We start from the raw sequence: 25,881 nt of genomic DNA, 5'->3' as shown, positions 1-25,881 counted from the left end.
AGGTGGGGGGGGGCGTACGCAGCCTGCATCATAGAGACCAAAGCAGGCCTTTCTAGCCAGTAGAGTCTACGATGCGGAGCCTCAGGGAGGAGCTCGCTGGTAAGGCTAGGGGGGTGGGATTCTAGCTGTGTCGCCTCTCTTGGCCGTGACGGACGGAGCCGGGAGCCAATGAATATGGCGCTCGGGCAGGGCGCTTTGTGATTGGCGCGGACTCGGATGACCGCGGGGGGCGTGCCAGTTAATGAAGGAATCGCTTGACGTATGTGGAGGGTTGTGTGGTGTCTGAGGCGGAACGTGTTTCCTTCAAAGCCCTACGGAGGCCGCTCTAGCCGTCCTCTCTGTGGTCTGGAGGTCTTCTCTGCGGGGAATGCACTAGCTGCTGCTGCTGCGGAGAAGAGCCCGGGCTGGGGGACGGTTGGTACCTGGAGGGGGGGAGGGGAGCTACCTGCACGGGGCGCCCTTTCCCCGGCCTGCGCGCGCGCTGTGCTGCTGGGGCTCTGCACCCCCGCGACTGAGGGAGGCGGGGCTAGGCAGGATGCCTGGGTCCTTTTTCTTCTCTTTTTGAGCAGGGAGATGGACCCTGCTGGGTCCTCTTTCCCTCCCCCCCCCCCGCGTGAGGGCTGGGGATCCCTGACAGCCTGGGCCAAGCCCTGTGCCCCAGGGCCGGGCAGGGAGGCGGGCGCCCTCTGCCCCCGGTGTGGTCTGAGGCAATGTGTCATTGCCCCGCCCTGTGGGGAGCAGCTGGGGGGAAGTGCGAGTGGCTTTGGTGTCCCAGGTGAACGGTGCTGCAGGCAGGAGCTAATGAACACCCGCTCCCCCCCACCCCCCCTTGTGTTTCAGGCAGAGCCATGGCGGAGGGTCCCACTCACCTGCTGGAGGTTTGCTGTCAGAAACTGTCCGAGTTCTTGTGCAATGTTGAGCACAAGCACTTGGTATGGCTGCGGGAAATTGAGGAGGAGGCCATGAAGATGTTCGATAGGTAGGACCATCAGGGTGGCAGAAGGGCGGAGCTGTCTCTGATGGGCTCATCCACAGGCTCTTCCTTCTCTCTCAGCTGTCAGTACTCGGGATCCTTCTGATGTGTGCGACAGTGCGTCCCCTGAGTCCTCAGCCCCTCTGTGCAAATGTGCCCCTGTGAAAAGCAGCCTTTGCTTGACGATTTTTTCCCCTACTGTTTTATAGGATTAGCCAGTGGGAACTTCTAACCATTGCAATTGAGAGTCCTCAGGGACTGGTTTTAATGCCAGTCTCAGTGAGATTTCAAACTAAAGGCCACTGGGGAGCCTGGCTTTTCCAGTTGCTACTATAACATTTTTTTTTGCCTCTGCTTACTAGTGATTTGTCTGTATGCTGGGCACTTTGTTTTAGCCTTTTGTGTTCAGTGTCTGTGGTCTTGCTAGAATGTCCCTAACCTGCTGATCAGAAAGACTTCGTAGAAGATTAGGGTTGGAAGAGACCTCCGGAGGTCATCTAGTCCAACCCCCTGCTCAAAGCAGGACCAACACCAACTGAATAATCCCACCCAGGGCTCTGTCAAGCCGGGCCTTAAAAACTTCTAAGGATGGTGTTTGCATCACCTCCCTAGGTATCTTGGACTTTTGGCATCTCTTGGCCTTGTTCCCACTGTAATGAACAACATGCTGCTGCTAAGGGTTGAACAGCATGGTGTTCAGGCAAGGAAATAAATTCCTTCTCTTGTGTGCTGTTTTTTTTAACAGCAACTTAAGCACTGAACCTGAGCTGATGCCCAAAACACCATCACAGAAGAAATATCGTAGGAAGAAGCGCTCGTTATCTCTTAAGGATGAGAACAATGAACTGACCAGAAAAAGGTAGGTGGTTGCCTTGGAGCTCCTGTGCCAACAGACTACAGAACCAAACAAGCCAGAGGCAAAAGTAAACTACCCATTAAAATAAAATATATACACACCTGTATCGATAATTAAATACATGTGCTAACCTAAACATTATTCGTATACTTAATGTGACTCTACCAGGTCAAAGTTAGTTCAAAATCTCGGTTTTGTATAAGCTTGTGGTTTACAGTAACGTAAGACAAATGGAAATATTCCTTGGTCTTTTTATCCCAATGAATGCTTTTTAAAAATACATTATTTCAACTGTTTGCAATCTAATCCTTTGTGTTAATGCATGATAACTTGAAAGTGAAATTTTTAGAAGCTATAAATTAAAAATGAAACTGACTTTTCTATTTTAATTGCCCAAGGTGAGAGAAATGCAAGAAGTATTCAAAGGGCATGGATTTAAATTTAAAGTGGATTTCTAGGATCCACTTTTATAAGCTAAGTGTCTAACGTAGGTGATTATGTTTGGCTTTTTAAATGTCATTTTTAATTAGGGTGTGATTCCAAAAAAATATAGGAAGAGGGGTTTTATACACCTGTCCTTCAAGATGAAAAATAGTTCCTAAGAATAAAACTGTGGAGAAAGCCAATGTCTCTTCTCTCCTAAATATTGTTAAACTAAGAGTACACTATCAACTTAATGTGTCAATTTCTATTAGTCTTTTTTACCCTAAGGCTTTATCAGTTTGTTTACTTTGTGTATTTGACAGCCTTTGTATATAGTCAGTTTCAGGGTTATCCTTGTATCATGTGTCAGTTTCTGTTGTTGTTTGCTCTGTGGGGGAAAAAACACACACTACAGAGGGAAGAAACACTTGAAAATAGGAAAACAAAACCACAGATTCAGGAAATCTTAGTACCTCAAATATTTGTCAAACCCTCTCTCTCTTTATGGCCCAGCAACCATTTTCATCTTGTTTTCTGATGCAAAAACTAAATTTGTGGGTTATAAGTAGGATGTTTGCTGTCTGCCTGCTCCAGCCTTGCTGTGCCCTCTAAATTCTCTATAGACTCTTTTCTCTATCACTCCTTAGGCCTGGAACCTCTCCTATACCTCATTTGCAAAGTAGCCATCATTTCCATTCAGATCTGTCCTTCCAATCCACTTCTATAAAGCTCACAAAGTTTAATCCGGGGTGGCCAACCTGAGCCTGAGAAGGAGCCAGAATTTACCAATTTACATTGCCAAAGAGCCACAGTAATATGTAAGCAGCCCCCAATGAGCTCTCCCCGCAACTGGCAGCCCTGCTGATCAGCGCCTCCCCCTCCCTCCCCGCACCTTCTGTTCAGCTGTTTCGTGGTGTGCAGGAGGCTCTGGGGGGGAGGGCGAGGAGTGAGGGCACTGCAGGCTCGGGGAGGGGGTGGAGTGGGGGCAGGGCCTATAGCAGAGCCAGGGATTGAGCAGTGAGCACCCCCTGGCACCTTGGAAAGTTGGCGCCTGTAGCTGCAGCCCCGGAATCGGTGCCTATACAAGGAGCCGCATATTAACTTCTGAAGAGCCGCATGTTGCTCTGGAGCCACAGGTTGGCCAACCCTGGTTTAATCCATCTAGGACAGGTGTGCTGTCTGATACCTGACATTTGAGGGGTACATGTTTTTAATGATCTGTGTACAGTAGGAAAAACTGCCTACACCTGACGAGCTGTCTGCATTGTATGCAGCTGAACTGCTGCAAGCATAGGGTACGTTGTGCTCAGTATTGTTTCAGTAACCATAAACCCATGGGGGGAGGAAGGGAGGAGAGATTTGAACTAAATATGAGGCTGAAACTGGATGGTAAAGAATGGGAAGGGAGGAGAACATGTCCAGAGCCTAGAGCAGGGAGGAATCATAAATGTCCAGATAGAAGCTAGCTGCTTAATTACATTGTTAGTACTCTCCCACCCTCCAAAAAAGAGTGGTGTCTTAAAGAAATTCACACTTCCCTGTGCTTAGTCACCTAGGCCAAGATTTTCAAAACTGACTTGATTTTCTTTGGTGCCCAACTTGAGACCCCTTAAATGGTTCTGTTTCTCAGAAGTGATGTAAACCCACCTTCTCAAAATTAGGCCTCTCTCTCTGGAATGGTCAATTTGTCACTCTTTTTAAACACTCCCTCCCACTTAGGGAAATCTCAAGGTACATGAGGAAGTTATCCCTGAACTCTGAGTCTTTCCATATAGAAAAAGATCTGATCACATGATGCTGGGGTTTTTTGTTTCTCTCAAGTTACACAAGGACACTGCTGTGTGCAATCAAGATCTCATTTCAGAAGTTCACTTGCTCTCACTGCTTGCTCTGTACATTGAGTCAGTTGTGATTAATTTAAGCCGTGATGCTGGAGACGGACCTCGTTCTGCAGGAAAAGCTTTTTGATGATGCGGGTAAAAATTCTTTAGGCAACTTCATCCTATTTGTACTTATTCCTCCCACATACACAGCATTGCCCTTTCAGATACTGCTACATCATTTTATGTTCCCCTTTCCTGTCCAAGTGCTACACATTTAATTCTTTGGAGCCTATCTGCTTTGCTCCTTTCTAGCAGGCCGCCCCATGTTTCATGGTATCCCCAACTGGGACTCCTGAGGATCGAGATCCTATCTGCATGTTAGTATCCCTAGTAAAGAGTGAGAGAATGATCCAGGAAAAGACAATGAGGTTTTAAATGGAATGGTAGTTTTTATAACTGGGGGACTTCAGCCTATAATATCTTTCTAAACACTTTGATAGTAGTACTATTTAGCTCTTATGATAAGTAGATCTTAAAGTGCTTTACAAAAGTGATAAGTATCATTATACCAATTTTACAGATATGGGGTAGGAACTGAGCCAAAGGAAGGCAGAACAGGGAATAGAATCCAGGACTCCTGAGTTCCGGTGCAGTGTTTTATTAACTTAATCTCATTAAAAATAGTTGTACCTGGAAAATAAGCATAGCTGCATGTAAAAAATACTGAGAGTCGTGTCTACAATCAGTGATGTCCGTTTTAGGTTCTGAAATGGCTGGAGAGAAAAATCCTGCCTCATTTGACTTAAAAATATGTCTTTGTTTTAAGGTTATCGAGAAGGAGAAGCAGCTTCAAGCCAGCATCCTCTAAGCAAGTTTCCCAAAGGCTCCGAAGCAAAGAGGGACTGGAAAAACCCAGTGATGTTCAACAGGGAGTCGATGCTTCTTTTTCAACAAAAAGATTCCACTCCAAGGTTGAAACGGAGTTTCCTGCTTCATTGGAGGCAGTGGCTGAGAAACCAACAATCTTGTTAGTAGAAGGGCGGGTTCCCTTAACGGAAATCAGTGTCGACAACCGCAGTGGTGCTGACTTGTATTTGAAGGGGAATAGGCCTGAAATAATCGACCAGGCCTTGGAGGTCATCTCCCTGAGTATAGATGACCAAGCTCCCAAGGAGCCTAAGGTTACTGAACTTCAGCCTATGTCTGCAGCCTCAGCACTGGTGATCCCTGACACTCCTGTGGCCAAGGGGACAGGAGAAGACAGGGGTGATCCCAACTTTAGAATAGCAAATACGTCCACGCCAAAAGCTCCTGTAAATGGGGAGCCTGGAGATGAGAATATTGTTTCTGCTCAGGGGCCAGAAAAGGAGCTTTTCCAGGACTTGAAGGACAGCACAGGGACCTCAACAAGCTCCAAATCGAGCCGTCCCTCTACACGCAGAAGTCAGAGGGGTAAGTCCCATAAGCACCGCAGGACCTCGCTAGCAGAGAAGTATTCTCTGGCCAGCAAAAGAGAGAGCATGATCCGGAAATCTATCAGCAGGGCTATCTCTAAGAAGAAGGCAGCTCGGGAGTCCTCTTCAGCCTCCAGCCATGTGAGCTGTAAGTTTGTGAATTCTGAAAAGCAATTCACTGTGTCCTTTTATTCAAAGCCTCACTGCTCTGTCTGTCCATCAGTGTGTTGTTTGACTCAGAGGGGCTCGGAGCCACCTGCAATGCTGCTTGTGCAGGGGCGGTACAACTGAAATTTTTAAAGCTCACCTTACAGTGTCTTAAAGCTTCAAGGCCTAACAGTCCTCTTGTCTCTCCAGCTCAAACTCCAGACCACCCCTCTCCTGCACAGCCTCTGGGCTTTGAAAGTGTCTGCTGATATTCAATTCCTTAAACTCTCTTGCTTGTAGAAGCAAAGTGGCTTCCAGCTGCATCAGTTAAGTGCTGAAGCACATGGATTTTAGGCAAACAAAACTAAATGCATGGCACGCTATTGTCATACAGTAATAGTAAAAACTGTAACTAAAAAAAAAAAAAGGAAAGCTAACCTATGCATGAGACGCTGTGGAGAGCCAATTGAAGTTAAAGCCGTGTGTAAATTGATGGCAAGAGAAACATAAGTCATGAAACTTCAGATAGTAGCTGCCGAGTCCTAACCTACTGAAGTTCCTTGTTAATGCTGCAGAATATTGAATTTGTGCACTTATTCTTTGGGGGTAGTTACCAGAAATACAAAACACACTTGCTTTCTTCCCTAATGAGGAGTTAAACCCTTTTCTAACTGAAATTCTCCACAGTTTTAACTATGGAATTACTAGTGACCTCTCCATAATACAGACTTGAGTACATCTTTCTGTATTTCCAGAGTTACTCCAGCTGATACGGAAGGAAGCTTGGGAGGTACTGAAATGGTTTTTGGGCCATTATGGTGCTTCTCAAGTTCATTGCACTATGTAGCAACTTCTAGCTGTAGAAAGTCAAGCAAGGGTGCTTTGAGCTCATATGGAAATCTATGGGTGGGAATGCAATATGTCCCTTGGAGAGAGGGCCTGTATTGCACAGGAGTAGCTGCTTATAGGATGCATCCGATTAAGAGCACCAAGCTAGCTAGTGTCTTGCTTTATCCTTTTTCTTCCAGGCCATAGCTCCCTGGAGGTATTTGTGGATGAAGATGCAACCAGCAATTTCAGGTGAGGCTGCTCTGTCAAATAGGCAGAAGCTATGGAAAATCTTGCAGGAAACTGTACAGGTCGTTCCTATGCCTAGCCACTAAATGAATACTTTGTTCTGTAACCTTCACCTGTGCTTGAGGTTGGTAGTTAAACTCTTCATGCCACGTATTTCTGGCCCTTCGTCAGACTCTGACCATTTTGCAAGCCTCTCCAACAGAAAGACTGATATGATCTGTTCTTCCTCTCCAATATCTATACTGAGCTACCTAAAAAGGCTGAATGGTTGTTTTCAGCTTGTGCAGAATGACAGTGCACTGCAAGATATTGGCCAGTTTAACTGAGAAACTGTTCCCTTAGGCTCTGTCTGTGAATATTTCCGGTTTGCTGTGTCCCATGTATCTTACTAACTTCCTGACCCCTGTAAACTAATTTCCCTTTCCACCCCCATCACCAGATTGGAGAGGTGTGCAGTTTGTGGTCCCCAAGACTTGCAGGGTAGGGCAGGCTCATCTGTCTGTGCCCCAGGGCTCTGGCATATCCTACCTTTTTGACCTGAGCAATGCTAAGACCTTTTACAAGGGGCATAAACTCACTAGCATATAGCTCAGCAACTTACTGTGCCATCCCCATCTGGCCCGTTCAAACAGGGTTATGTTTTTGGGTCTCATGCTAAAGTAAATTCACTCTCTGCCTGAAGATTGTGGAGTTAGAGTTCAGTGTATGAGTCTTGACTCCAGCATGTGCGAACAGTTCTTCCATTGATCAGAATGAATATCTTGTCCCCACTACACTTAGATAAAATTAATATACTGAAGCAGACAGTCAGATTGTGATCTTGGTCACCAGTAATGTGCTCTTCCGAGGTGCCTAGAAGCCTCTGACTGAGGCACCACAAGAATAAAACCCATAATTTCCTTACTTCCTCTGTGAGAGCAGATAACTTGTCAAAACACCTCTCTCTCTTCAGGCCTGAACTGGAACCAAATGCTGAATGTGACAAGGTAAGGCCCAGGTCAGGCTTTCCTAGGACAAATGCAGTCAGTTAACTGTACTGCTTCTTAGCTGCCAGCTCCTGAGTCTAGATCTCTCTGCTGAGCTGATAGAATCACTGTCACTGAAACTGGAGAATATGTCTGTGGGATTGTTCTGTCTCAACTGTCTGAGTCAAAATTTCTGAGGAAGTAAAGACCCCTCAACTTGGGTTTTGGTATATTATGGCACTAGACTATGATGTCAGAGACCTGGCTTCAAATACAAGACTTCCTGTATTACCTTGGGTGAGTCACTTAGGGACAGATCTTTAACAATATTTGTATTTAAAAATCTGTCCCTTACCCTCCATGTCTTGGTGTCCAATCTTCTGCTTTTATGTTGTATCACTTTTACTCACTCTTCTGTGTCTGTTTACAATGTCAGCTCCTTAGAGCTCTACTGTTTTGTACAGCACCTAACATAACTGGGCCCTAGTCTCTGTTGGAATCTCTATGCGGTATCATAATACAAATGAGTAAAATTAGGGTTTTGTATCAGAACATTTTATAATTTCATTTCACAAGTCAGCATTGTTTTACAACTTGCTTCCATTGAGCTTTGACAGACCCTTCTGAAGACGTATGCACCCAGATTGTGTAGGCTTCTGATTGAATCACTTGCTTTCCTCACTTCTCACACATGTCTATGCAGGGGAGCTGTGTGGCTTGAGTGTTATGGTGCAGTGCCTTGTTTATAAGGAGAGGTGCTAATGCCTATGGAGCTTGTGCCTTTTCTAATCCTTCTGGTGCAGGGAGGTTGTTGCCTCCCTCACTAGCTGCCTGGCAGCCTCAATCTAGGGCTGTTTAAAACTGACTTTTAAAGGTGCTTGGCCAAGATTTTCAAAAGTGACTAGTGATCTTGGATGCCTCAGTTTGTGGGTGTCCAACTAGAAACTCTTGAAGGGATTCTCCTCCCTTCTCCCCCCCCCCCCCGAAATTGCTGAGCACCAACTCTGAAAATCAGACCTCTCAAAGCTGTTTCACCCAAACTTGCTAGTCAGTCTATAAAAATCTTGACCTTAAAGTCCCAGTGGAAGAAGGACAAATCTGACACTTCTGCTTTTTGGGGGTGATATCTGTAACACTCCCACCCTGCTGTGCCTTTGCTCCATGAGCAGGCATCCTGTGTCCGTAGTAGCCAGAACAGCACTCTGTGGGTCTGCCCTCCTGCCATTACAAAGAGGAAAAGAGCAGTTCTTGGCTTGTTAGCAGCAGGGCTGCAACCAGTGAAGAGTGCATCCAGAGTCACTGGCTTTGCAATCCTCCTTTTCCCCCTTCCCAAGACACACAGTGCTTGTTGAAGCCCTGTTTCTGTGGGGGGGAGTCTTGCTAAAATCTGCTTCCTTCTCCCACAGGCTCCAAAACACCTGCAGAAAACCTTCATTATTCCAAGTGAAGGCAGCCCTGTTGCAGAACTTTCAGCTCAGGCTGAACCACCAAATGGGGCAAAGCAGCAGACAGGAAATTGTAACGGTAAATATTGCTAAAACTGTGTTGGTGGAACAGCAAGGAAGCATGGGACTGTGGAGGTCCCTTGGGGGTTTATGAAAGATCCGATAGTCTGTCTTGCATCTTTGCCACCTATTGACCAAACTTATCCTGCAAGGGCTCTTTGCTGTCTCCAGAGGGGAGTAAGATTTGTCCTGTGCTAGATCATTCAGCAGAGGGTTTTCATAAATGTGCAAAATATAAATGAGCAATTGGACAGAGTCTGTACAAACAACTTCAGTCTGCCCAACTAATGGGTGGGGAACTGTAGAGGAAAATATCTTCAAGCTTCAGTTTAGTTCAGTGTCTAGTGTTAAAGAGCAAAAGTAATTAGTGTTTGGACTAGTAACACTATCTTGTGATACATGAAACAAACTCAGGTGGAACAAGATGAGATTGAGGCAGAGTGAGATGGGAGGGGCTGCAAAATGAGGAACTATGAGATGGGATCAGCTTTTACTGTAGGAAATGTGTAATCCCATAAGAGGCATTGGTTGGAGGATCCTGTTAGAGCATTTTATTGGGGTGCGGGTGGAGTGTCCAAAATCCTTTAATGGATTAGCATGCTATCTGTCTCATCAAGGGTCTCCACACAGAGGGGCGTGTGATCATACAAGGTGCATACTCTAATACTATTCTTTGATGTTGGTTAATGCATGCATACAAAACCTGTGTTTAAAATAGCTAGTGTGCTCCTGTTTTATCTCAGTATAAGGTTTCTGATTGGCACAGCTCTTAGCAGTTGTGTTCTGCAGTATGCTTATGAGGCTTGTCTTGGGAGCCATGAAGACAAGAACCTCTGGCATCGGACCTCTGCTGTAGGAAACTTTTCATGTGGAACTAACTGTAGTATTCTTCACAGAGAGCCATTTGAAAACGAGTAGCACTTCTCAGAGCAGAGGGAGAAGGGAGCAGCCCCAGAATGCAAAGCCACCAGAACAGCCCTCGAGTATCCGGTATGTTCCTCCTTGGCCTCAGGCTAGGGGAGAGAAAAGAAATAGACTAGTGATCTGGAATGACTAAGTTTTTATCTATCAAGTACCTTGGTTGAAAGCTTTGGTATGGTTGGCCAAAGAGGGTTTCAAATCCACATAATGTGCCAACATTTTTGGGTAATAGATTTTCATCAGTTTAATACAAAATAGGGTCCCTTGAAAGGCAGCATGGCCTAGTGAACTAGGCACAGATGGGACTGGAACCTAGGTACGACTCTGTGCAAGTCACTTATATCTACTTTCCATTTTGGGGATAGGAATAGTACCCTCTTCCCCCCAGGGACATAGTAAGGAACTGTGTTTGTAAGTTTCTAAGTGCTGCTTGGAGGGGAGGAGTGGGGTGGCTAAGGATGGCTGCGCAGCAACTTCATAGAATAGTTTGAACAGACTCTTCTCTTAAGTGCCTAAACTATCTAAGGGCTTGGCTCTTTCCTTTACTTCCCCAGTTGCTGATTCTCCTGCATACACAAGAGAATGATAGTAAAAGATCCACTAAAGCCAATTTAAATGCAGTTATTGCTCTCAGTTCTGTCCTTTTTCAACCTCTTATCCCCCTATTCAGGCTCTGTTTGATCTTGTGAAATCTACAGCATCTCCTGTAGTTGGGGTACCTGGGAAAAGTGGCAGCAAATTCTGGCACTAAAAATAAGCTAATGTACAAAAACTCTTCAAAGCAAACTAAACCTTTCACATGGTGCTGGGTATGGACAGTACACAACACATTTTCGATTATGCCGCATGCCCTGGCCCACCTTGCGTTACTGATGCTGGCTGTGACAATCTGGCATCTATCAGAAACTCACATCTATCACTTCCTGAAGCTGGGGCTGGAGAACAACATTGTGGTTGCTTAGTGAGATAGGCTATCTCAACTATTGTTTTATAAGTCTAGTAACCCTCCATCCTTCGCACCTATTCCCATCCCCTGTTTCTAGCATCTTCATGGCTGTGTGTTCTGAATATGTGGTGTGTTCACATAGGCGTCACAGATCACTTGATGGTGCTGAGTAGGCAGGAAGGGTTGTATAAAATTAATTAAAGGCTGAAGTGGAGGCCAGGAATGATGTTTCCTGTGCTGCATCACTATAACCCACCCTTTATTCTTTCAGGAGACAGAGTTATAAGCAAGCAGTGGATGAGCTGTGTAATGGGCAGCAGCTAGAAGACTGTGACCTCTCTCCTTCATATGATAAGACCACTTCTTCTCCTGCCAGCAAGACTCTAGCCTCGCCCAGCCCAGCCAGCAAGGTAAGTAGATTCCATGGCCCCACATCACTCTCCCTATTCTGGATCCCCTTCTGATGCCCTCTGCTCTCCTCATAGGTCGTGCGTCCATTCAAACACTTTTTGCAGACGGTGCAGAAGAACCAGCTGCTCGTAACCCCAGGGTCTGCGGGGCACAGTAGTGTCATGAAAAACCTTATAAAACGCAACACTCCTACCCGACCTGATTCCAAGGTAGAGACGATGCCTTTTCCCTGAGGGTGAGAAGGGAAGAGCAAATGTGTGGGGCAGGGTTGTCCACTTTGAAATACGCACTGCAAATCTGCATCACAAGCGATTCAAGATTCCAAATGAGGAACGGTACCAAGGAACAAACTTAAATCACAACTCTTCCCATTCTAATATGCTGACTGAATGTCCGATCCAGCACCCAAACTCTCTCCTCTCGGTGGTCTTGGCAGAGAGGCTAAAAACTGAATGGGCCATGGAGATTATTTTCCCCTTTGATGTCTGGAGATGCTCCCTCCAGAGTGAGATGCACTGGTGTTATGGGAGAGCAAACTCCTCTGTCCCCAGCAAGAGTACAGCATAGGCCGTGTCAGGGTAAGGGATGTACAGGAGTGCATTGCCATGCTGGTATCTTTCATCAGCATGAAATTGACTGCCTGTAGTTTTTAGCTTAACCCACTGAAATTCCTTTTGACAATCTCTTCCATGCTAAGTACTGGGTTTGGATAGTTTCCCCTGTAGCAGTTGTCTTTATGGCTGCCTGTACTCCTGGGGGAATTCTGCGCCAAAAAATTTAAAATCTGTGCACAGTATTTTAAAATTCTGCACATTTTATTTATCAAAATAACACGATATAATCATGCCAGTTTCAATTTTGGCAATTTTATTTCAAAATTACCTGTCAGCAAGTATGTCTCTAACAATACACACACATATTGCACTAGGGATAGAGCGTTAAACAACCCCTTACGACAACCCAGTTCCTGTTTCTCTGCCCCCTCCCCCACAGAGCCCAGCTGGGGGCCAGACACCCTCACTCCCTACCTCCCGCAGAGCCCAGCCATGCCCCCCCCTCCCAGCTGACGCACTCACAGACCCTGCCCTCCTAGAGCACAGGGATCCAGAGGGAGAAACAGCCTGATGCTGGGTCACAGGCTTGCACAGAGATTCCTGCGTGCTGCGACCTCCTTCCTACAGGGTGTACTAGGAACTGCAGTTACTGGGAACCCTCCAAATCACTCACTTCAGCCCCTGGCCTTGTTTTCTTTTTGCAAGCTGGTCCAGCAGCCCCTAGTGGTGGCCAACATCTCTGTAGCCGACTTCTGTGTGGAGGGGAAGGAAATTCTGCATGCCCAACATTAATTTCTGCAAAATTCTACGTTGCACAGTGGCACAGACTTCCCCCAGGAGTATAGGTTGGTCCTGGAGTAGTGGTGGCGGCATCAGCTGTTGCATTGGGGTGAGTGGAAGATCATGTAGGGAAACAAAGGTTTGGATGAATTTTTAGATGTTTGAAAATGTGCATTTTTATAACCCCTTAATGGAATAGGAGCACCTTAAAATCATAATGAATCTGGTCTTCCATTACCCTTATCAGTTAACTAATATCAAAGTCTCAACACATATTGTGACCTTGAACATCAACTCCTTAAAGCTTTCCTATGCATGTAGAGAAATCTTGGCTACCCTGTCACGTTCAGCCCAAACTCTAGGATGGTCAGTGGACACTTCTTTGAATTTGAAATTGGGTCTCTGCTGTCCAGCAGGCTGCTGGACAGTTGTAAGACAAGCAGTGCAATGAGAACAAAAGCGGTAGGATCATCGTAACTAACCACTGGGCAAGATGAGACTAGAGTCCAAAGGTTGTGGTTCTAGGTTTACTTGGCTAGTTCCAGAAGCAGTAATCCTTGTTTCTCCTCTTTTATATCTAAACAGGGGGATTTTGTTGTAAGTAATGACTCCTTAATCACAGGGTCTGTGGACTCATAGTGGGCACATTTATTACCTCTGTAATGGGCACTGGCAGCTCTTTAACCTCATCACTAACCTGCATGCAGACCTAATATTTCTTCTGAGTCTCACCTGAGAGCGAAATGATGTACTGGGCAGCATGTGGATGGTGTGTACACCTGGAAGTGAGTAGAATTGTTCAGAATGGCCCAAAGGGGATCTTACAGTACCTGGATAAAACTCAGTCATGGCAAATACAAACTGAGAATCTCTGAAGGGGATTGCTATTGGACATCTCATGGTGTGTAAAATGATCTCCAGGGGATATGGTGGAAGTGATACTACTTGTGTCACTCAAACTAGGCTGGCCAAAGCCCTGGAGAATATACTGTAGGGAACAATCATGGTTTGGCCACTGGAAATGAACTAGATGACTTAAAGGGTCTTACGTTCTATCTTCTAGACTAAAAACCATGTGTCTAAAAAGGACATAAAGGGGTCCTCTTCAGGGCTCTCAGAAGAACGGAGGAATCGTCATATTTGTAGCACTGACACTGGCTAGTAGCGTTTTGTGGTGAATACAGCAGCACAGTCACTGATGGTGTCTTTGCCTGACTGTGTCCAAGCAGAAACAGGTACTGCAGAGGATATTGGGCCTGAGGTGTCTTACTCACAGGACCCGTCCCACTCCCCCTCCGAGCTCCTTTTCTTCTTCAGGAAATGGAGTGGTTGAACTAGCACTGCTGCCAAAACGGCACTCTCTCGTTCCTACCACACGTGCCTATTCCAGAGGGAGTGTGCATGTGTCTCTGACTGAGGCGGCAGTTCCCCGGTGTGTTGTCTCTGGCTTCCTGTGCCCAAGTAGCCTGGGGCAGAAAAAAGCCCTAGCAGTTGGGTGTAATCTGAGCTTCCCGCCCACCCCAGGAGAAGGAGCGCCAGCGGCTGGAGAGCCTGAGGAAGAAGCAGGAGGCAGAGCAACAAAGAAGACAGAAAGTGGAGGAGGAGAAAAGACGGCGCCTCGAGGAGATGAAATTGTGAGTGGCTACCCCTCCAGCTGCTCCTCTTCTGGTTCAGCTCTGAGTCACTTCAAGGTCTTGTCTACACTGGTGACTTGCCCTGATTACTGCCCGTGGTATCTAGCTACAGCTACGTTAGTGCAAACAGCTAGTGGAAATGGTGTACAGCTGCCGTTGGGGCCATGGCGCTTACCCCCGTTTGAAGCAAGGGTAGGCTGAGCCAATGAAAGGCTCTTACACTCTGCATTGGGGGTGTGCACCAGTGCGCGAGCTGTTCCAGTGCTGGGGCATTGATAGCTGTAACCAGGGCAAATCCGCAGTGCAGCCAAAGCTAACTGCCCCCACTCATCCCCCAGGAAGCGTGAGGAGCGTCTGAGGAAGGCACTGCAGGCTCGGGAACGGGTGGAGCAGATGGAAGAGGAGAAGAAAAAGCGGATGGAACAGAAATTCTCTCAAACTGAGGAGAAGAGCGAGAAGGTAAGAGACCCAACCTGGAAACAGAGCCCCTGGGGACAGTTGGGTTTTCTCACGGCAATGGGCAGTGAACCCAGTAGGGCGTAGCGATGGATTGCCTCACTGTGTGATAAACATATCGGCAGTTACTAAAATCCTTGATGCTAGTGACACTGACCCCAGAGGCCATGAGTGGGTAATGAGGCCACTCGGTATTAGGCCCTAAGTGACTCTCTTTGCTCTATCTGTAGTTCTCTGTTCAACAGGGAAAGGCTCTGCTCTGTCAAGTCCGTGCAACAGTGTTAATTATGCCTATCGTGGATTTCAGTATCTATGGTACTCTAAGCTCTTTGAGGACTAGTAGCGGTGTCTTTTGTTCTGCTGATCAAGGTCTTATCAGCAGGCCCTGTGCCCTGCAACCAGAATACAAGTGTTGGGTCCAGGTTGAGTGGGGTGCTCAGGTTTGGGTTGGCTCAGCTCTCATCCTCCAGCCAGCTGTGTGCCCCACTCCTGCCAGCTGCCACCACTTCACTGTGCTGTGTGTGCACAGCAGAGTGACGGGCACTGCAGCTCCTTGGCACACTCACTCCACAGCACACAGTATGCAGCCGTGGGTGTGCTCAGTCATTGCAGGCCCTGTGGGTGCTGAGTCAGGTTCATGGGAAGTATTGCGCTTTGGTCAGAGAACAACTCGACTCTCTCAGGCTTGGATCAGGTGAGCTCGGTTCCAGTCCTGGTCAAGCCTAAATTTAGGTCCAAACAGACCTGTACTTGGAGCAGGGAGGTCACTCTGTTTGCACTGCACTAAAGCATGTGAGCCACTCCTGTAATCCACCTTCAGTGCAAAGGCCAATGTCCCTGCACCTGGATGCAATAGTTCCTAGTGGAAGAGCTGCTTTCTTTGGTTCCAGCCTACTGACAACCACGCACAGCTCTGCTGAAAGTTGCATGTGTGACAGATGTCTCTATTTATACCACTTCTGTGAGGCACGCTCTTGCAGACTGCTCATGTGGCAGAGACCAGGGAGAATATGCAGAATGCTCCAGAGCTGACCGTTTGCATCTGGGGTATTGCTGCTGCTCCAACACTTCATCAGTAGGTGCTGCTGAGTTAGAGATGTGCTGTGTGTGGTTGACCTGGTGTTCTAGGGCAGTGGTTTTCAAACCATGGTCGCGACCCAGAACTGGATCAGGGAAGGGATTGGCTCATGGCGGCTCTGGTCAGCACCGCTGACCAGGCCCTTAAAAGTCCTGTCAGCAGTGCTGCCTGGCTAAGGCAGGCTAGTCCCTACTTGTTCCGACACCCTGGAAGCGGCCAGTAGCAGGTCCAACTCCTAGGCATGGGAGCCACAGGGCTCCACGCCTTGCCCCCACCCCAAGCACCAGCTCTGCACTCCCATTGGCCGGTTTCTGGCCAATGGTGCGGTGGGGGCAGCGCCTGCGGGCGAGAGCTGCGTGGAGCTGCTTGCGCGCCTCCGCCTAGGAGCTGGACCTGCTGCTGGCTGCTTCCAGGGCGCAGCATGGTCCGCGGTGCCAGGATAGGCAGGAAGCCCGCATCTGCACCCTTGCTGCCCCACTGACTGGGAGCCGCCTGAGGTAAGCCCGTGCCCCAATTCCCTGCCTCAGCCCCCCCGCCCCCAAACCCAGAGCCCCTCCCTGCACCCAACCCCTTGCCACAGCCCTGAGCCTCCCAGAGCCCCTCCTGCACCCCAAACCCCTTGCCACAGCCCTGAGCCTCCCAGAGCCCCTCCTACACCCCAAACTCCTCCTCCCCAGCCCTGAGCCTCCCAGAGCCCTGACCCCCTCTTGCACCCCAACCCCCTGCCACAGTCCAGAGCCCCCTCCGACACCCTGAACCCCTCATTCCCAGCCCCACCCCGCAGCTCTCACCCCCAGCCTGAGCCCCTCCCAAACCCCTCATCCCCAGCTCCATTGGGTCACAGGCATGAACAATTTTCTTGAACTGGGTCACCAGAAAAAAAGTTTGAAAACCACTGTTCTAGGGGCAGCCCAAGAGCCTGGGGATCCAGCTTGGTTGGTTTGGCTTAAGCTCTGGGAGAAGGTTGACATTCACTGAACCCCTCTCCCCCTTTTCTTTCTTCTTCCAAATGAGGACGAAAACTCAACACACTACAGAGCTTGTTTCCATTCTGGGTGATGGGGCATAAAGCAGATCTTTTCAGGATCCATCCTTCAAGGTTATTGGCAAAGACTAAAGGACTGCATCTTTCCCCTGCACTAACAACCAGAACCACATACAGTCCTCAGTATTCTTCTCTCAACCACATGTTCCTTTCCACGCATTCTTGCTTATTGCTAGGCCACTCAGCTAAAGTGAGGGAATCTTGCATTTGTGGTCTTCTCACCTCCATGTCCCCAGTTCATTTTGCACGTCAGTTTGCCTGCAAGAAAACTGTACCTTAAGCAAAAGAGAAGCCCATCTTCCTGCTGGCTTTCCCTTGTTCCGATGAAGGTCATGTAGCAATATGGCATCCTGTATTTTGGATTCTGTGTAATGCTGTTTCATGTACTCTTTCCAGGTATTCCTGGTGATGGTCTTCTCCTCCTGTGAACTGTGACTGGGGCTGAACTCGCTGCACTGGGTGCCATCTGCCTTTTAAAATATGTACACGCTTCACTGGGGCTTTGGACTTTCACTCCGCTCCAGAGAAAGGCATCGTCCCCTATGGGATGTGATGGGCCTCGCACTCCTGAAGAGCTCCTGACTCTTCTTTCTATTGTAGATAAACATGTCAAGACTGTCCCATATAAGGCTAGGTAGGGTTCAGACCTGATGTGTGTGATTCTCTCAGGTGCGAGAAGAGAAGGTGGTAGAAGAAAAGATGAAGAAAAAAATAGCTAAGACGGCTGGGGATGTGGAGACCCGAAAACAGAAAGTGCTGCAGATGGTAAGAGCAAGATTAGGTACCATCTGTAAGGAGAAGAGTTCACAGGGGAAAAACAGAATGATGGGAAATCTGCACAGTGTGCTTCATATGGGGCAGAGGGCAGAACAATAACCAGTAAATAGCTGTGGGAGAACAGGCCAATGAGTATGTCAGAATAAATTTACCTCCGCACACTTACAGAGAGAGAGAGGCGCGCGCACACACTGTGTCTCTCTCTCTCTCCCTCTCCTCCCCTCCTCCTCCCCCCAATTTCCTACTCCCTTTTGTGACTGAGGTGCCTTATCACTTACTTTCCTTCCCAGTGTAAGGTCACTCTCCAAGTTTGTTCTAATGCATCTCACCATTATGAGTTGCATAGCACCATAGATGTGCATGGTGTTTTTACTGACCTCTCCCACGGGGGCAGGGCTGCACAACTAAGGTCCAAGAAACTAGTGGTGGTGATGAAGATGGGTCAGAGCAGGTAGCATTAAGGTTAGGAGAGGGCACTTGACCCGTAACTCACCCACCCTCCGCGTTTAGCATAGAAGAAGTGGACTTGCTCTGCCTTCTCAGGAGGAGGATGAACGGAAGCAGCAGGAGCTACTGCAGAAGAGGAGAGAGGGTGAACAGCAGGACAAAGGGAGAAAGATTGCGGAGCTGAAGAAACTGGCAGAGCAGCAACAGGTGGAACAGGCAAAGGAGAGGTGAGAGCTAGCCTGTTTCCACACTCCTGAGAAGAGGGAAGGGGGTGGAGCGACAAGCATGGCAAAGCAGATCTTGTCGGTACTAGGAGAAGGGTGTGAGCGATGGGCTGTAGCGGAGGGTTCTGGGTGCAGAAGGCTGGTATTGGAGCATCCTGGATGGGAAATGACTCACTTTCTGACTCACTTAGTTATGCTTTGATTTGCCAGGAGTCACAAACAGCAAGAGAAGGGGAAGGCCCTTCACCTGCAGATGGACCTGGCAGTGGTTACAGAGGAGGAGGAAAACCAAAAGAAGGTAGGGAGTTGAGACTCTGTGTCATGCAGTGGACTTTATTCTATTTATGTCTGTGGCCTTGAGCATGCCTTTAGCTTTACCAGCTGCATTCTCCTCGTGTAGGGTAGCACTGAGGCCTACCTAATGTCCAAATCAGCAAAAGGCTGTGTTGGAGTCTAACAAAGAATTGCTGCTGTTCCTCCACTGTGGAGAGAGTGTCTGTCCCCTTCATAGGGTAGTGTCCCATCCTGCTGATGGAGGTGATGATGAATGGGAGACTAGGGCCTCTCATATAGGACAAGTCAGATTCAATGGGAGTGAAAGCAGGGTGATCTGTGTATAACTTGGATTTGTTAACAGGAGGAACAGAGTCCAGAAGAGCAGGAACGGCAGCAACTGCAGGAAAATAAAACCAAGCCACCAGAATCTGTTGCTATTGTTCCCAGTAAATGGCTGAATATAACAGTGGAGGTGAGTGAGCCAAGAGCATGAGCAAAGACAGGGGTTCCAATGTCTATTGGGCTATAATTTCCTGGGTCCATGGAAATCTTTCCTCTTTGTATGGGACATTCTCCTTCAAAGAGAGCAGTGATGTCTCTTATCTGAGCAGCCATAAGAAACTTGGCTCAACATAGAAACAATGGAGATAATCCTTTTGTTTGGAATTTAAAACAAGTGATGGGAAATGGCCACATGATGGCGCAAGATCCCGAAGGATCCTGGAAGTTTGTGCTGTATTGTAGCCTCTCTAGTGACACCAGGTAGCTGAGAAACTTCAATGTTTCTCCAGTTGCTTTGAACTCTCTAACTACCACCACTGGCGTTAAAACGTCATTGTGTTTATAGCCTAGAAGTGTTCGGTGAATCAAACTGAAAAGCTAGACTTAGGGCACAATGGGATCAGCTTCGCTTTTTCAAGCGGCCAGCTACTACCTCTTCCATAACTTCTGGTTGTCTGATGCCTGATACCATCTGAAACTTGACTTGTCTTGTATTCTGTGACTGTATTTTATAGCTCACTGGAAAAAGGAGGGAAACTTTATTGGGTTCACATAAGAAATGTCCTTGCAGCAGGTGGTGGGTCTCATTTTGACACACTGCCCCTGCTCAGCCATGCTGGAACAAAGCCATTTTTTTCCTGCTCTTAGCAAACTCTCTAGGCATTGAAATTGGCCTAAGTGACTGACTGTCTTATGGGTCCTTACGCTTATTTCTAAAAATGACTAGGTGTTGCACTTACCTGTAGTCAGGAGTAGAATGTTAAAACCTCGTGTCATCCTATGGCTTTTATTATCGCTAGGAATTCCTGTCATGGTCCCACAGTACTAGGCACTGTACAGACAAGTGACACTCCCTGCTCCAGAGAGATTACAGTCCAGGGGTCAGATGGGATGTGACAAGTGGACAAATGGAGAGGGTGAGGGGAATGAAGTTATACAATGAACAGAGAGTATCAGAAAAATTCAATTCTCTTCTTGGCACTTGCCTGCAAATCATTTCCATCTGGTACGGGAGAGGCATCACAGCAGAGTGAGACTTTAAGAAGGAATTCAAAGGTGGATAAGTGGGTGGCTCTTCAAATGTTGACTTTTGTCCCCTATGCGTAGTATCTGACAACTAATACAAGACGCCCACGTCCTCTTTGGGTGAGGAAGATATGTAACACTGAGTCAATGACTCCTTCCCTTGGTTTGAAAAAGGTCCGACTCCCGAAGCACTTTATGGTTGTATGAAGCCCCTTAGGCGTGTGTGCTTTTCAGGAGATTTTGTTGTTGTAGAACAGCAGGAGCACCAAGCAGGCTGTGTTAAGTAGCTTCCTTGCCTCTGCAGCTGTGAGGAGGGAGTGAGATGGAAGGAAGAGGTCCTGTGAGCTAATGGTGCTCAGTCCCATGTAGCGTACTGCACAGACACCAGCATCAGTGAGTTTACAATCCGAGTAATTGCTGTTGCTGCTCTTAGTTGTGCTTTCCAGCCGTACTATTCCTGATGTATGAAAGATGCCGCTGCTGAACACCTAGAGGGTGAAAAACAGGGCAACTTCCTGCTGTTCCAAGAATGATATTGTTGATGTTTGATCTTTTGATTGTATACAGTTCATTTTTAAAAAATGTTATTGGCAACACATGGCTTTAGATGAGTCTCTACACTTAGCTTGTTTTTTTTTTTTAGGTTAATTATAGAACAGCAAATGTCTGACATCAAATGTGACTCAGATCAACTGAGTAAACAGTGTTGTATAAACAGTCCTGTAGCATAAAATGTTATGCTTCAGCACAGCCTGGTAGCTTACTAGGCGAGAGATCCACGTTCAAGTCTTAATTCCTCCCTCCACAAACCCTCTCCGTTGGCATGGGTGGGAAGCACTGCCAAAGCAGCCTGCTCAGCCCCTACAGGGTGTGCAGGGGAAGAATGCTGTTTTTTCTACACAGGGATCTAAGGAAGTTGGGATCAACTGAAAATCCCAGCCTAAATTATTTAAGCAGTGTATTCCTTCTGCATTATCATGTGGCTGTTTTTGCCTTCCCATAAACAGACAGGCATGATCTCTGGATCTGGTGTTTTGGAGTGGGATTGAAGTTCAGGTATGAACGTGACCTTGACTGCCAGAGTCATACCATTGCCACTTCCTGTCTTCCATGGCTCACCTTTGTTCCCTCCAGGGCAGAGTATCTATTTCATTCTCCTGCCCATGGGGACTCATGGCAGAACAGTAATGTGTGATTCAAACCTAGTGTTGTATGGATAGCAGCAAAGCTGTATATATTAAACTTATTGGTGCTGATATTTGCTGTCCTACCACCTGCTGTTGGCACCAGTGATTCTTGGAGTACACAATGTAAATCTCCTGCTCCTAGAACCTGGGATATTTCTGTCATAAATAACTAATAGACTAATCAAAATCAACAGGGGTTCTTTCTGGAAACTCAAGCTGTCTCATCAGCACCACTACATAGAAGTATCATTATAAGGTAATTGGTTGCTTTGTTTTTCTTTTAAGGCTATATATCTAACTTTTCTTTATGGTTTCAGAAATCTCCTGTCTCTGACTCCTATCAAAGGCCCCCTTTAGGCTCAAAAGAACCCAGATTTCCCAAGGTAAATCCAAATAACTATGGGCTGGATCTGAACAGTGATGACTCCACAGATGATGAAAGCCAGCCCCGCAAGCCCATCCCAGTCTGGGCCACCGGTACGTGCATATTTTGTTATACCCACTGAAACGTCATCTATGAGAATTTGGAAGACCCCAGATTTCTCAGGGAGGCTTAGAAGTAGAGGAAGCCACGATTTAGGCCAGAAGTGCATGAGGCTTCAACTTATTGCAGTGCCGTGTGGTACTAGCTTGGAGTGGTAGTCTGAGCAGGTGCTATTGTTCAGCTGTTAATTCAGAATCCCTTGTGCCCATCCCTAGAGCTGAAGCGCTTTTGCACTGTTTGAAATCAGAAGGCTAGGGAGTTCACCAGTGCCAGGCAATCCTTTCTTTCAGTGGTGGGTTTTCCATAGTACTTGAGATACCTGGAATATGAAAGATGCCTTGGAAACCAATTATATTCTCTGCATGAGGGGGAATGTAAGGTTCTATATGAAGCCAGGAAAAACCTTGATCCAGTACTGAGAATTCAGTATCTGCCATGCCCACCCCAAATCTCTTCCACAGCTGGCTCTGTGAGGCCCTTCTGCAGGGCGATAGAGCCTGGAGGGTTGCTCTTAGATCTTGGCTTTCATGCACTGACTCGCAGTAATCATGGTACCAAGGGAGTGAGGTTTAACAGGAGTACCGAGGTGCTACTTAGACTGTTAGTGTAACATGGTGGTTATTTTCCCAGGGGCTCAGCTTAATCAAGCTGTTACATACCAATACTACAACCCTCCAAATATCGAGACACTCTTCGGGCTGATCATAAGCCCTAAACTGGAGGACATTTTCTACAAGAACAAGCCGCGATATTTCAAACGTACCAGCTCTGCTGTCTGGCACTCACCTCCCCTTCCCGGTACCAAGTCTACACTGGGCCTGCCCTACAAACTGAAAAAGTACTGAGGAAGGAGAGTGTCCCTCTTCTGTCCACTTGCCATTTCCACATTGTCCTGGTTTTTGTGTAAAGAAAAAAAATCTTTTCTAAGATCTGTTTTGGTTTTTTTAATATTTGCATAGAATAAAAGCTTAAATAAAAGTTCATGTTAAAATAATCAGGGCCACTTTCCTTCCTGTCTGGGGTGGGTTTTTGTTGAAACTTCAAGTTTTGCTGTGGGGAAGACGAGGCCTACTAAACTATAGCACTGCCCCCTCAGTGTCACTTTATTTCCTTCTATCCCCCTCCCTTACGTGTACCCATGCTGCTGTGTGGCACTTCTAGACCACTCCAATTCATTTAGTTGGTGTTCGTCCTACTTTGAGCAGGGGGTTGGACTAGATGACTTCCTGAGGTCTCTTCCAGCCCTAATATTCTATGATTTACTGTGAGAACCCCTGTCTGATGGTATGTCTGTAGGTGGCAGTGCAGATGTTCTCAACGGACAACTGACAGCATTACATAGCTTATCTTTTTGGGGTAAGCTAAATGCCCAAATAAAAGAGCTGCATGGAGGATTTTATCTCACATGAGTATGACTTGCTGTCTTCATGGCCTGAGCTCTTCACTTGCTCCTTAGTAGTTAAAATGTTCAGCTTTTATAGTGCCCTCTAACTTTGATCTGAAATCTTCATGCTTGGTCTAAGGCTGGAAGTGACTTTTATTTGGACTGGTTGATGTGCCTGAATGAATTTTATCACCCGTGTTTTGTTTTAAAACAAAACAAAAAAAAAACTAAAAACAAATTCCAGATGATGCTCTTGCACTCAAATTAAAAGCAGTTCTAACCATCTGTATATATCACCTGGGAGCCTTTCTTCTTGACTTCTTTCCAATCCATAAGAGCTGAAGGAGCATCTTCAGAGTTATGCTCCTTACTGCCTGCTCAAGTCAGGTATCAAAGTGAAATGTCCCAAGTGTGCCGCAGTCCATGCAGTTACTCTCATCAGTTACTCCTGTCTGACACAGCATAACTGGATGCTGTGAAAGAGTGGAACTGTACTACTCTGAATGTACCACTGGGCCAGGTTCCAACGTGGTTTGTGGATATTTGAGCAAAAATTATTCTGCAACATACAAACCTGTGTCCAACAGCTTGTTGCTTATACAATAGCAGTTTCTAGAAAAAGTGTTCTCCATACGTAGCCAAGCTCCTTTGGGCTGCAGAGGTTAAGTCTTATTGGAAGCTTTCCCTGCCACTGTCTGTGCTGTCCCTGGGGAGTGGCTGGAGGACAGTTTGTTCTGTGCTTCGTAGGAGGAAGATACTGAACAAAACCTGCAGCCTCCATCTCTGCACAGCTCCTCTCCCAGTCTCCTGTACTGCACAGAGGTAATTAAGAGCTGGGAACTGTCAAGCTGGATATTTAGATCTGTTTCAAAATCTCACCCTATATTGGCTCAGATTTGAACAAGGTGAATGGCAGAGCCTGAGGGCAGGGAAGGGTGGCTCAGTAATGTTACTAAGGCTGGCTTCATTGCTCAGCATAACTTTGCTCTCCCTAAATTATCTTGACATGTGGCTCAGAGGTACAAAGCTTTAATGGCCTTTTGTTTGAATGCTGGCTGAATGCTTCATTAATAAGGTAGAGACCCTATGGCAGGGAAACATTCCTGCTTATCTAACCCAGTTGCCAGCTTACACAGTTGTGAACTAGATCATTGAGAGATGTATACGGTCATCCTTCTACAGAGAGCATTGGGCAACCAAGTTAAATGAAAGAAGAACTTAAATCCATTCTGCTGGTGACGTGGAGGGAAGACAGAAGAACAAGTTCTGCTTTGCCATACCTACTCAGAGGTGGGGATAATGTCATTTTAAACTTCAGCAAAGCAGAGGGTGTCTTTGGAAACACAGATCTTTGCTTTACAAAAGCCTTGTCTATGCTAGGGAAATACAACAATGGTGGAAAAACTTGTAAATACTACATCACCCAACCCTGTTGCTATTTCCACTGATGATGTTCTTCCAAATTCCATGTCTTTTAATCCTGCTCCAGATAAGACAAATCACCCATGGAGGAAAATGATGGCAGCTGCAGGAGCCTTGTCTACACTGGAGTTCTTAGCATTGGTGGCACTAGTGAAGCTCAACAAGTGTTAGTGATAGTAGGAAAGCATTGGTAGACAACTTCTGTAAAACTTTCCCTAGAGGAGAGAAGGTTATGATGCACTTTTGGAGGTGGGGGAGTTCTAAAGAGCCGTCATGCCTTGAGCTGTGTGATACAAGCTAAGTGCTTTCTATGTCAAATGGAAATCTCATGACATGAAGAGTTGGGCAATCCTTGTCTCTCAGATGAAGTGACTAAATGGGGGGAGAACAAGGAGAGAGTGACTGTGTAAGAATTAAGCAATCTCTCTTCTTGAAGGAGGAAGAGGAAACCAGGATACTAAACTGGGAGGAGTGGTAGATACGCTGGAGGGGAGGGATAGGATACAGAAGGACCTAGACCAATTGGAAGATTGGGCCAAAAGGAATCTGATGAGGTTCAGTAAGGATAAGTGCAGGGTCCTGCACTTAGGACGGAAGAACCCAATGCACAGCTACAGACTAGGGACCGAATGGCTAGGCAGCAGTTCTGCAGAAAAGGACCTAGGGGTGACAGTGGACGAGAAGCTGGATATGAGTCAGCAGTGTGCCCTTGTTGCCAAGAAGGCCAATGGCATTTTGGGATGTATAAGTAGGGGCATAGCGAGCAGATCGAGGGACGTGATCGTTCCCCTCTATTCGACATTGGTGAGGCCTCATCTGGAGTACTGTGTCCAGTTTTGGGCCCCACACTTCAAGAAGGATGTGGATAAATTGGAGAGAGTCCAGCGAAGGGCAACAAAAATGATTAGGGGACTGGAACACATGAGTTATGAGGAGAGGCTGAGGGAGCTGGGATTGTTTAGCCTGCAGAAGAGAAGAATGAGGGGGGATTTGATAGCTGCTTTCAACTACCTGAAAGGGGGTTCCAAAGAGGATGGCTCTAGACTGTTCTCAATGGTAGCAGATGACAGAACGAGGAGTAATGGTCTCAAGTTGCAGTGGGGGA

General features: G+C 46.9%; 1 protein-coding gene across 1 annotated transcript; it reads left to right on the top strand.

Annotated features, from left to right (window-relative positions):
- Positions 1 to 252: 252 nt before the first annotated feature.
- LOC311521966 (inner centromere protein-like) lies at positions 253 to 22,932 on the top strand. Its single transcript, XM_084630723.1, has 19 exons — positions 253 to 414; positions 841 to 979; positions 1,719 to 1,832; positions 4,902 to 5,677; positions 6,705 to 6,756; positions 7,706 to 7,739; positions 9,125 to 9,242; positions 10,120 to 10,213; positions 11,362 to 11,500; positions 11,576 to 11,710; positions 13,421 to 13,432; positions 14,360 to 14,469; positions 14,808 to 14,928; positions 17,718 to 17,813; positions 18,336 to 18,499; positions 18,707 to 18,794; positions 19,134 to 19,244; positions 21,804 to 21,963; positions 22,601 to 22,932. The coding sequence occupies exons 2-19, from the start codon at positions 849 to 851 to the stop codon at positions 22,813 to 22,815; spliced, it is 2,670 nt and encodes an 889-aa protein (XP_084486849.1). The 5' UTR covers positions 253 to 414; positions 841 to 848; the 3' UTR covers positions 22,816 to 22,932.
- The last annotated feature ends 2,949 nt before the right edge of the window (positions 22,933 to 25,881 follow it).

The sequence above is a fragment of the Lepidochelys olivacea genome (assembly GCF_965140295.1).
Source record: "Lepidochelys olivacea isolate rLepOli2 genome assembly, chromosome: 6".
In the NCBI taxonomy this organism is placed as follows: domain Eukaryota; kingdom Metazoa; phylum Chordata; order Testudines; family Cheloniidae; genus Lepidochelys; species Lepidochelys olivacea.
Note: the sequence above shows the minus strand (reverse complement) of the source record. Positions and strands in the feature narration are given on the sequence as shown.

Bases quoted from the DNA above. Each gene is read 5' to 3' on its own strand.
- LOC311521966 (XM_084630723.1), top strand. From the start codon at position 849: ATGGCGGAGGGTCCCACTCACCTGCTGGAGGTTTGCTGTCAGAAACTG. The intron at 10,214-11,361 runs GTATGTTCCTCC...TTATTCTTTCAG, and splicing joins GAACAGCCCTCGAGTATCCG to GAGACAGAGTTATAAGCAAG. The intron at 11,501-11,575 runs GTAAGTAGATTC...CTCTCCTCATAG, and splicing joins CGCCCAGCCCAGCCAGCAAG to GTCGTGCGTCCATTCAAACA.